The sequence below is a fragment of the Caenorhabditis remanei genome, chromosome V, assembly GCF_010183535.1.
Source record: "Caenorhabditis remanei strain PX506 chromosome V, whole genome shotgun sequence".
NCBI classification, from domain to species: domain Eukaryota; kingdom Metazoa; phylum Nematoda; class Chromadorea; order Rhabditida; family Rhabditidae; genus Caenorhabditis; species Caenorhabditis remanei.
In genome coordinates this window covers 21,504,419-21,516,890 of record NC_071332.1, presented here as the reverse complement: position 1 = coordinate 21,516,890, position 12,472 = coordinate 21,504,419, and the positions used below count along the sequence as shown (strand labels likewise).

Here is a 12,472-nt window from a genome sequence, read left to right as displayed (position 1 = left end):
TACGGGGGGTTTAAACTCAAATTTTCAGCATTTTAAAACTTCCACTAGCTACATCTCAAAAGTGGGCGGAGCTATCAAAAAGTTGTCAACTATAAAATTATAGCCCATGACTTGTTTAGTAAGCATGTCAAAATATAGACGTATTGGTTAAAAGGAGCGGAGTTACAGACTTTCAAAGCCACTGTAAAACAGAAATTTGTGTTTTTTTCTGGAAAAAAAGAGGGAATTTTTCGTTTTTTTAAATGTTCTAACAATAAAATCAGATTTTTTATTATTTTTCAATATTTTTTCCATTTTGAACCATTCAAATCCATTAATTTTGTCGTTTTTAGACCTGCAAACTTATTTTCCCCGCTTTTAAAATTCAAACCTCCCGCCAATTTCACTTCACACAGTCAAATGGAGCGCGTTTGCAGCATACCAACAAAAAGTCCATTTTTTGCGATTTTTACACTAAAAACATCAATTTTCCATCATTTTTCGCGATTTTTTGATTGAAAATACTCAGAAAACACGCTGGAATTTTTCTAGAACACTCTTAACCCACAAAAACCTCAAAAAACTGCAAATTTTCAGACCACAAATACATGTCCATCAATGAGCCACTGTTCAGCAAGGTTTGTGGCCCCCATTTTCCGCGGAAATCTAATTTTTTCAGCTGAATTTCAGGAAAACTGGCAGAATTACGGCATGAATCCGGGTCCTTCCTTCCCGAACAACGTGCTTTTAAGCCTTCCGACGCCACAAAAAATTCGACAGACGTCTGCCGGAAAGGCGATGAAACAGACATGGACTTGCACGTATGTAGAGGATGAAAAACGCGTGAAAGGCACGCCAGACACCGAAAATTCGAGAAAAATTGATCAAAAACTCGGTATTTTGAGCGATTTCCCCAGAAAAATCGCGGCAAAGGCACGCCAGACTCAAATTTTTATTTAAAAATGAATTCCACGCTGTAATAGGCGCTCAAGGCGCCCCAAAGGAAGAGAAACCCGGAAAAATTAAAACATTGGCACAGAATACTCGAAGATTCCGAAAAACGCGTCAAAGGCACGCCAGACTCAATTTTTCTTTGAATTTTGAGGATTTTAAGCTTAAAAATCATAAAAATAGCGTTATTTTCAGCATTTTCGACACTGAAAAGGATCAAAATGAGGTTTTTCGTCGATTTTTCCAACTGGGAAGTGATATCCGAAAAACGCGTCGAAAGCGCGCCAGACTCTCTTTTTTTTTTGATTTTCAGGGTGTTGAGCGCGCCAAAGGTGCCCCAGACTAAAAATCCATTCAAAGAATTAATCAAAAACATATTTTATACCATTTTTTTCAACTTTTCCCAAGAAAAAAAACGCGTCAACGGCGCTCCAGCCACCCTAAAATTGAAATTTTTTGAATTTTCCGGAATTTGCAGGGAGTGCCGAAAGGAGTTATCGTCGAAACGATCGTTCACCGAACACATGAATATACACACCAAGTCCCGCCCATTTCAGTGCGAGCACTGCGCCTATGCAGCAGGTAATTGAATTGAGGGAAAAATGGGTTTTTCGGGTGTTTTTGGGTGGTTTTTGACCGAAAAAACGCGGAAAAAGTGGGTTTTTCGGTCAAAAATGTGATTTTTGACCAAGAAATCACTAAAAAATCGGATTTCCAGCGAGCCAAATGACGTTACACCGTCACAAACTTCGAAATCACACGCCGAAAACCGAATGGGGCTATCGGTGTCCGTATTGTGAAGATGCCTATATGGAGCCGGCCGGTTATCAGAGTCATGTACAGTGAGTTGGGGTGATTTTTGGGCTGAAAATATGGAAAAATTGGGGTTTTCAGCTGAAAAAATGGCCAAAAATAAGATTTTTAATCCGAAAATATGAATAAATAGAACTTTTTCAAGTAAAAATTGGCCGGAATTCGGATTTTCAGCCAGAAAATATGAAAAAATAGGAATTTTTCATCTAAAAATGGTCATCTGGACATCTGGACACACAGACAACTCCCAATTTTCTCATTGAGTTGGGGGTTGTGTCTGTGTGTCCAGGGATCCAGATGTCCTCTTTTTAGATGAAAAATACCGATTTTTCCCTATTTTCTCGCTGAAAATCCTATTTTTCGCCTGTTTTTGCTTGAAAAATCTCTATTTTTTCATATTTTCCAGCTGAAACGCCGATTTTTGGTCTATTTTCAGCCGCCGAAAAATAGACATCTGGACGCACAGACACACAGACCATCTAGATAGTCAAAATCCGCTCAGAAATGCGTTCAGAACGCGTCAGAGGTGCCCCAGCCACTTAAAAAGTCAGAAAAACGCGCCAAAGACACACCAGGGGCCTCAAGTTTAGAACGCGTTGAAGGCGCTCCAAATTTTGCACAAAAACGCGCTTAGGGCGCACCAGATAGTCAAAACTTTTTTCATTCTTAGGCTGAAAACTGCTAAAAATCACATTTTAGGCTGAAAAATACTGATTTTCAGCGTTTTCTAGACTCAAAAATTCTGAAAAATCCAACTTTTTGCGCTAAAAAATCGTGAAAATCTTCACTTTGAAAACGCGCTAAAGACGCGTCAGATAGTCAAAATCCGCTCAGAAATGCACTCAGAACGCGTCTCAGGTGCACCAGCCACTTGAAAAGCCAGAAAAACGCGTCAAAGGCACCCCAGATAATTTTCAGACAACGACACGCTGGTCGATCGGCGACGTACGGATGTCCATTTGGAAAGTGTAAATTCACTTCGAAATCTCAACGACACTTCCGAGAACATTTGCTGAAACACGAGAAAACTGACAAAACGGAGGGAGGAGTCGATCCGTGTGCACTGTCCAATCAACAACTCGTTCGCTATATGGTCGCCGATGAGATGGGTACGGCATGGAGTGCATTTGGGGGATGAAATCGAGGATTTTCAGCTTAAAAATCTAAAAATCGCGGTTTTAGAGAGCATTTTCATCGAAAATACTGAAAATTACGCGATTTTTATGAATTTTGAGCTGAAAATCCTCTGGTGCGCTTTTGACGCGTTTTTCGGACAAATCTGATAATCGGGTATTTTGTGCCACAATACACGATTTTCAGATTTGTCCGAAAAAACGCGTCAAAAGCGCGCCAGACTTAATTTTCTTTAAAAATTTCTATGATTTTCAGAGGATTTTAAGCTTAAAATTCATAAAAATCGGCTTAAAATGGAGATTTTTGGTCTGAAAATGATCAAAAATCTGGAATTTTCAGCATTTCTAGCATCGGGCTCTTGGATTCACAGCTAAAAACACTTTTCCGGTTCATTTGGACCATTTTTGGCTGAAAAATCAGCCCAAACAGAGGATTTTCAATGTTTTTCCTTGAAAACCCCCTAAAACGTGTCATTTTTCCAGTCAATTTTGATCGTTTCTCATCTGAAAATCAGTTTTAGGCCACGGTTTCAAACGCGTCGGAGGCGCTCCAGCCGTCACGATCCGTGCGAATTTTTCGCTATGTTTTGTCATTGGTTGAGTATTTTGGCGACTTTGGACCCAATTTTCCACGAAAAACCTGAATTTTCTCTAATTTTCGCTGAAAAATCTATTATAGACATAAAAAATAGCGATTTATTCCAAAAAATTGCTGCTTTCCGGTTATTTTTGACCATTTTTCGAGCGGAAACCCTATTTTTCTCCGAGTTTTTTTCACGTTTCAGAACAAAAAATGCCGATTTCTACATGAAAAATGTGTAAAATTGAGCGATTTTTCTTTGAAAAACCCTTGAAAAATTCCAATTTTTGGCTCATCTTGACCATTTTTTTGCCGTAAAATCAAGAATTTCACGTCCGAGGTGCGCCAGCCTTGAAAAAATGCGATTTTAGGCACTTTTTCATTTAAAAACGCGCCAAAGGTGCCCCATGTAATTCTCAGAACGCGCGTGAGCGATTTCTATATCAAATTTCAATGTTTTTCCCCAGTTTCAGGCCACGGTTTCAAACGCGTCGGAGGCACGCCAGCCGTCACAATCCGTGCGAGACCTCAACCGACGATCGCACCGAAAATCTACAGTACTCCGAACGATGGAACACCGCAAAAAGTGGTTTGGCGTCTGGAGAGTGTGATTCCGAATAAGACGATCATCCGGACGAATCAACTGATTCCCCCGAGAGGATTCTATGTTCATCAGAATCCGGAGGATTCAGAAGACGTCACGACGACGATTCAGAATCCTTCAGAATCCATGCCTTCTGGATCATCAGATCAGTATCCTTCTGAAGAATTTCACGATAATGAGTATTACGACGTCGACGACGACGATGACGACGAGGAGATTCTGGAGTATATTGAAGACGAAGAAGAAGAGGAGGGGGCGGAGCTTATCGAGGAGGGGGCGGAGCATTTTGAGTATGACGACGAGGAAGGACCGCCCATTTTGGAGTCATTTGAGGATCCACAACAACAACAACAAATGGACGATAATTGGGGAGGAGTCGAGGTAGAGAAACACGCGTCGAAGGCGCGCCAGCCCCGGGAAAATTGTGATAAAAACGCGCGAAAGGCGCACCAGATAGTCAAAATCTCTTAGAACGCGTCTCAGATGCGCCAGCCGCTCGAAACGCCCGAAAACGCGCCAGCAGACCCAGGAAGATCGAAGGTGAAAGCACGCGTCGAAGGCGCGCCAGACAAGGGGAATTTGGCCCAAAAACAACAGGAATATGCTTTGAAAACGCGCCTAAGGCGCGCCAGATAGTCAAAATTCGCTCAGAAATGCTCTCAGAACGCGTCTGAGGTGTCCCAGCCACGCGAAAACGCAAAAAAACACGTCAAAGACACCCCAGATTCAGAAGAACCCACTTTTTGGACAGTTTTTCATTTATAAAACGCGCCAAAGACGCTCCAGCCGTTACCACAGTGAAAAGGCGCGCAGAACGCGTCCGAGGTTGCGGCGTCAAAGGCACGCCAGCCTCGGAAAATCCACATTTTTAGACTTTTTTCATCTAAAAAAACGCGCCAAAGACGCCCCAGTCATCCCCTAATTGTGCTCAGAACACGCGTCCCAGGTGCGCCAGCTTCTGAAACATCCACTTTTCTATCAGAAAAACGCGCCAAAGACACCCCAGACCTCCATTTTCAGTTTAAAAATGTTCATTTTTTCAGACGAAGGAAGTGTTCCCGAATGGATTCATCGACGACGAACTCGATTGAGATAATTGCATTTTAATTGACTAATTTGATCATTTTTATATTGAAAAATCTGAATTTTTGCTCAAAAAATCTATATAATATTGTGATTTTATTCGAAAAAATACGGGCGTTTTCTTGTTTTTTTTTGTGTGATTTTTGCATTTTTTCATCTATTTTTCAGAATTTTTTGAATTTCTTGAATTTCCCGCCGTTTTTTTTTGTATTTAATTGTTAATTTTATTGAGAAATGTTGCATATTTTATTGAAAATTTTCATTTTTTTTCCCGAATTTTCCCTCTGAAAAAGGGTTTTATCCCGAAAATTGTCGTATTTTCTTCAAATTTTCCCCATTTTTGCTCAATTTTTCCCATTTAATTCATCCATTTTCACACAGATTAACACCCAAAATGGACGGTCCGTCCTCTTCGTCAGCTGGCGCGACGTCGGCGCGTTCTGAAGAAGTCCGACAGAAATATGTGTTGCCGTCGGATGAGGAGGGCGATGACGTGGATTTTGGAGGTGGAGGGGGCGTGGCCAATGGAGAGAAGAAGAATCAAATGGTTCTGAGTGTGGATCCGGATTTTGGTACGGAAAATAGCCAAAAAAATAGATTTTTTAGCGATTTTGAGTCTGGAAATGGCTGAAAAGCAGCGTTTTTGAGCCGAAAATAGCGGTTTTTTCAACATTTTGAGTGTCTGGCGCGCATGAGACGCGTTTTTAAGATATTTTAAGTCTAGAAATGAGCGAAACGCGTCTCAGGTGCACCAGTCCCGCAAAATGTTGAAAAAATTGCGTTTCTAGGATCAAAAAATCGTCAAAAATCAGATTTTCAGCCATTTTTAGACTCAAAAACGCTGAAAAAGTTCACTTTTTAGCTAAAAAATCGTTGAAAATCGTCAATTTTCTTTTTAAAAACTCACTTTTCCGTCATTTTTATCGATTTTCGTTGATTTTTGAATTAGAAAATGTTGAAAAATGCAATTTTTCAAGTAGGAAACTCAATTTTCAGCCATTTTTAGATTCAAAAATGCTCAAAAACTTCTTTTTTTTGTAAAAACGCGTCTCAGGTGCGCCAGACACTCAAAATGCTGTAAAAACCTCGTTTCTTAGGATCAAAAATAGTGATTTTTAGCCATTTCTAAACTTAAAAACGCTGAAAAATTTATTTTTCCACACCAAAATTCTCGAAAATCACTTAAATTTTGCACGAAAACGGGAAAAAGTGTGATGAAAACGCGCCGACAGCACACCAGTTACAAGAATCTGCATTGAAAACGCGCTAAAGGCGCACCAGATAGTTGAAACATCACTTTTAGGCTTAAAAAATGCTAAAAATTGCGATTTTTGTCTCAAAAATAGTGATTTTCAGCCATTTCTATACTCAAAAACGCTGAAAACCCCATTTTTCCACACCGAAATTCGCTCAAAACCGCCCGAAATCGATTTTTTCCAAAAAATCTGAAACAGTTCCAGACGACGACGACGAATGCTTCGCCGATGACGACGGAGGACCGGCGCCGGCTCCGCTGAGCCGAGAGATTGTCGACGGTGCCATCACTCGGAGGTCAAAAGATCGACAGATCTCACCGGGAGTGGTAAGAGAGAGAGGGGGCGGAGCCTAAATCCTGAAAATTTTCAGAAAAAATTGCATTTTTTACCCCAAAAATTGAAAAAAATCGAGTTTTTAATGCAAAAATTGCCGATTTTCGACAATTTTTAGCCTAAAAATTAGATTTTTCAGCATTTTTAAGACTAGAATGGGGCGGAGCCTAAAACTGAAAATTTCTTTTCAGAAAATGTCAATCGGAAATTACGACGATTTGGAAGAGGAGGCCGAGGAGACACACGAAGAGCAGAAACATCGATTCTTGGAGTCGATGAGAAGGATTCGGCAAAAAGTGAATAGAGGAGGGGGCGGAGCCTATTTTCAGCCAAAAAATCCATTCGAAAACACAAAAATTGAGCATTTTTAGCGTAAAAATTGATATCTGGGGTGTCTTTGGCGCGTTTTCTAGATGAAAAAGTGTCTAAAAATGAGGATTTTCCAAAGCTGGCGCACCTGGGACGCGTGTTCTGAGCGTGACTGGGGCGTCTTTGGCGCATTTTTCTCTGTTTTTGAATGTCTGGGGCACCTGTGACGCGTTCTGAGCGCCTTTTCATTGTGGTACCGCCTGGGGTGCCATCGACGCGTTTTAATGACGGAAAACTGTCGAAAAAGTAGGGTTTTTCTGAATCTGGCGTGCCTTTGGCGCGTTTTTCTGGATTTTTGAGTGGCTGGCGCACCTGCGACGCGTTTTGAGCTCATTTTAACTATCTGGTGCGCCTTTACCGCGTTTTCAAAGCAGATTCCTATTGTTTGCCGATTTTCACCAATTTTTAAGCAAAAAGTTGGAATTTTCAGCATTTTTGAGTCTAGAAATGGCTGAAAGTCAGTATTTTTGAGCCAAAAATCGCAATTTTGGCAATTTTTAAGCCTAAAAACGCAGTTTTGAGTGGCTGGTGCGCCTTTAGCGCGTTTTCAATGCAGATTCTTATAACTGGTGTGCTATCGGCGCGTTTTCATCACACTTTTTCCCGTTTTTGAGCCAAAATTTCCGTGTCTGGCGCGCCTTCGACGCGATTGAAACCAGATTTTCTGTAATTTCGTGTCAAACATGTGTATACTTTGTCTGGCGTGCTTTCGGCGCGTTTTTCGCTAATCTCGTATTTGCAATCTGAGTCTGGGGTATCTTTGGCGCGTTTTTCTGATCAAAATCGCTTAAAAGTTGGCGATTTTTCAGTTTTTTGAGAGTCTGGCGTGCCTTTGACGCTTTTTTTGATTTTCAGCAAGAAGATGACTTCGACCTCCCCCATCCACCACCGGAAACCGATGCAATGCGGCAATTCATTCATAAACAAGTAAACAAAGCAATGATGTTCAATCAGGCAAATGTAAGAGACCACGCCCCGCCCACTTTCAGCCAAACCCCGCCCCTTTTCTCGTCGTCATTTCAGCACATTGACTATGAGCCACTTGCGAAACGAAAGACGCCGAAAGTTGTGAATGGATACTTGTGGGGAGCACTTATAGGCAATGGATCATATGGAAAAGTGAAGGAGGTCATAGATGTGTACACTCTGACACGACGTGCTGCAAAAATTATGAAGGTAAGGGGGCGGAGCCTATTATGGAAAAAAATGGAAGAAATTAGAGTATTTTTATGGGATTTGGAGACGAAAAACGAGAAAAAACGGTTTTTAAACGTATCTGGCTCGCCTTGAAAGCGTTTTTCACTATTTTGGGCTCTTCTGGCGCACATTGGCCGCGTTTTTCTTGTGAAAAATGAGTCGAAATCGTTGGTTCTACTGTGGCTGGCGTGACGCTAACGCGTTTTTAAACCGCTTACCTTTTTGTCTGGCGGGCCTTCAGCACGTTTTTGATGGTTTTTGAATCCGCCTGGCGCGCCTTGAACGCGTATTTCTTGGAAAAATGGCTCGAAATCGATGGCTTTACTGTGACTGGGTGACGCTGACGCGTTTTTAAAAGCGATTTCTTTCTTGTCTGGCGAACCTTGGACGCGTTTTTCACTTTTTCATGCGACTGGCGTACTCTAGATGCGATTTTTCAGTTTTTCGAGAATCTGGCGCACCTTGGACGCGTTTTTTGGTGATTTTTGCTTTTAAAATCGAAGGTTTTAGTGATTTCGTACCTGTCTGGCGCGCCGTGGACGCGTTTCCCCTTTGTTAAAGCTATTCCGTTCATGTCTGGCTGGCGCACTTTTGGGCGTCGGGTGCTCCGTTGACGCGATTTTTTCAGTTTTTTAAGTGTCTGGCGCGTCTTGGACGCGTGTTTTAAATGATTTTTGTGTTTTTCAACACTAAGCCACGCCCCTTTTTCCAGTACGACAAATTGCGTAAAATCAACAACGGATGGGAGAATATTCGAAGTGAAATGTCGATTCTCCGCCGCCTGAATCATCGGAACGTCGTCAAACTCATCGAGATTTTCAATTTGCCATCGAAAGGAAAAGTCTATATGATATTCGAGTACTGTATTGGCTCAGTCCAACAGATTATCGATTTGGAGCCGGCGAAACGTCTGACAATCGGAGAATCTCATGCGATATTCATAGAAATGTGTCATGGATTGAGTTATTTACACTCGAAACGAATCTCTCATAAAGACATCAAGCCAGGGAATCTTCTCATTTCTATCGATATGGTTGTCAAGATTTGTGATTTTGGTGTCGCCGAGCAGATCGGATTCTTTCAGGTATTCATTTCTGGACCATTTTTGAGCCGGAAAATCGAGTTTTTAGCCTCAAAAATCGACCATTTTTAGAGGATTTTTAAGAATTTTGAACCAAAAATCGATTTTCAGGCGTTCTGGAGCACATCTGACGCGTTTTTAGCGATTTTACTGTGTCTGGCGCGCCTTAGCCGCGTTTTCAGTGATTTTGTTGTTAGTGAGGGATGGGGTGTCTTTGGCGCGTTTTTTCTACGTTTTAATGCGAAAAATCGGTTTTCACACAGTCTGGGGCACCTGGGACGCGATTTTTGACGATTTTTGGTTCCGCCTGGTGCGCCTCGTACGCGTTACAATAGCAAAATTCATATTTCTCGCGATTTTCAGAGTGCCTGGCGCACCTGAGACGCGTTTTTAGTGATTTTGTTGTTAGGGATGTCTGGGGTGTTGTTAGGGATGTCTTTGGCGTGTTTTGAGCGTTTTTAATGCGAAAAATTGATTTTTAGACTGCCTGGCGCACCTGAGACGCGTTCTTAACGGTTTTTGATGATTTTTGGTTCCGCCTGGTGCGCCTCGTGCGCGTTTTTAATGTGGAAATCGATTATTAGACGTTCCGGCGTATCTGAGACGCGTTTTCACTGATTTTTCATGATTTTTGACATTCTGGCGCACCTGAGACGCATTTTTAACGTTTTTAATACAAAATCCATATTTCCAGCGATTTTTTGTTTGTCTGGCGTGCCTTAGACGCGTTTTTGTTGGTAAATCACCTATTTTCTCGCTGTTTTTCATGAAAACGTGTTAAAAACGCGTCAATCGCGCCCCAGCGCACTTTTTCTCATTCCGTTCGGTAGAGCGCGTTTTCAATTTCAAATAAATAAATTTTCCAATTTCAGGAATCGGGAAAATGTTACAAAGTGAACGGAACACCGAAATTTCAGCCGCCCGAATGCGTCTGGGGAAATCATGAATTCTTTGAGTAAGCCACGCCCCCAACTTCTCCTAAGCCACGCCCCTTTTTCATCTTTCAGTGGCTACAAAGCGGATATGTGGAGTGCCGGTGTGACATTGTACAATTTGGTTTCGGGAAAATATCCATTCGAGCAACAGATACTGCTGAAATTGTATGAATGCATTGGCAATGAACCGTTGGTAATGCCGACGAATGTTCAGTTGTCCAATGAGTTGAAAGAGTGAGTTTTCTAGGCCATCCGAGTGGAAAGTTAGGCCACCGAGCGAAAATCGGCTTATAATCTTGAATTTTCAAGTTTCGGCTTGAAAATAGCGGATTTTTAAAGATTTTAGGTGAAAAATCGACACTTTTGAAGGTTTTTAAGTAGAAAGACGAGTTTTCTAGGTCATCGGAGTGGAAAGTTAGGCCATCACTGAAAAATGGCGATTTTTGGAGTCAGGAGAGTGAAAATTGGCTCTGAAATTGAATTTTTGTTTAAAATTGGCGGATTTTTAAAGATTTTAGGTGAAAAATCGACACTTTTAATGGGGCTTTAGTAGAAAAACGAGTTTTCTACGCCATTGGAGTGGAAAGTTAGGTCAGCAGGATTTAATAGAGAATTAGGGCCAAAATGAGTCTGAAACTGAAGTTTTCGAGTTTTAAACTAAAAAATAGCGGATTTTCAATGATTTTTGAGTGAAAAATCGACACTTTTGAAGGGTTTTAGTGGAAAAATGAGTTTTCTAGGCCATCGGAGTGGAAAGTTAGGCCATTGGGGGATTTCAAGAGGTTTTGATGGGAAACATGGATTTATTGAGGTCTTAAAAACGAAAATATCAGATATTCAATGATTTTGAGTGGAAAATCGGCATTTCGAAGGTTTTTTTTAGTGGAAAAGTGAGTTTTCTAGGTCATGCGTGTGGAAAGTATCTGAAATTTACAACATTTTGAGTGTCTGGTGCACCTGAGACGCGATTTACAAGTGTTTTTGTGTGTTTTTTAAATCGAAAAGACTCTGAAAATCTGCAATTTTTGCAGTCTAATCACTCAACTCTTGGACAAAGACTTCACTACCCGTCTCGATATCACTAACACCATGCGACACCCTTGGTTTGTCTCCTCATTTCCAGAAGATCAAGGACTCGGTCGAATGATGGAACGAATGAGGACTGGGGACCGTCCGTTGACAATGTTACCAAGCTTAACGGCGATGTTCGATGGAAATGATGAGGAATTGGTGTTGGATGATGATGGCAACGAGATTCTTCTCCCACCACCGAATTTGACGCATGGAGGTCTGGAAATTGAGTGAAAATCTTGAATTTTGAGAAAAATTGAGCCCTGGAATCGAAATTTAGAGCAAAATTAAGTGTCTGGCGTGCTTTTGGCGCGTTTTGTTTTTCCAGCATAGGCCCCGCCTCCTTTATTACAATCTGGAAATTCTGGTTTTAGTGCGGAGCTTAACGGTAGATTCAAAAAGTGTCTGGGGTGCGTTTGACGCGTTTTGTAAATTATAGAGTTTTGAATATCGAAAAATCGATTTTTTGGCTCAAAAATGCTGAAAACGCGTCTCAGGTGCGCCAGAATGTCTGAAAATTGTCATTTCTCATTCAAAAACCCCTCAAATTTTTTCATTTTTTCGCAGGCGAACTCGACAAACAATCATTCCTCGGTTTCCACTACCTCGAAGCCCGTCCCGGAGACGGTCCCCCACCTCCAGATGGCTCCAACGACGACATTGTCGGAGAACCCACTCGACGTCCATCGTCCCGTTCCGCACCGACTTCTGCTCCACGAGCCGCCCGGGATTCTCCTGCTCCTCCTCCAGAAGTTGCTCCAGAAGGCGCTGACGTCGCGCCAGCAGTGGCTCCAGCGGCTCCAGAAGTCGCACGACGACGACGACCGAAGCGAAACTTCTTCTCGTGCATTTTCCGCTCACGAACTGATAGTAATTAATTAATTTTTTCGAATTTTTGTGCTTTAATTTGCTCTTTTGCTCATTTCTCTCCCTCTCTACGCCAGGATTTTCATTTCTCACAACATTTTTCTACCCGATTATTTCATGTAAACCAAATGCTTACTTATTCTAATTTTATTTCGGAATTCCTATTATTTTTGTGCTCTCTTCTCGTCTCTTAAACTCGGTCATATCGCTTATATAAAAG

The 12,472-nt window shown here is 41.6% G+C and overlaps 1 protein-coding gene across 1 annotated transcript; it reads left to right on the top strand.

The window, feature by feature from the left end:
- Positions 1 to 5,537: 5,537 nt before the first annotated feature.
- GCK72_021838 (uncharacterized protein) lies at positions 5,538 to 12,263 on the top strand (the record flags this gene model as incomplete). The annotated part of the gene is made up of 10 exons (XM_053734525.1): positions 5,538 to 5,715; positions 6,604 to 6,725; positions 6,924 to 7,028; positions 7,957 to 8,061; positions 8,125 to 8,277; positions 9,011 to 9,382; positions 10,252 to 10,334; positions 10,387 to 10,548; positions 11,346 to 11,602; positions 11,953 to 12,263. 10 exons carry the CDS (start codon positions 5,538 to 5,540, stop codon positions 12,261 to 12,263), a joined length of 1,848 nt encoding a protein of 615 aa, XP_053583438.1.
- Between the last annotated feature and the right edge of the window lie 209 nt (positions 12,264 to 12,472).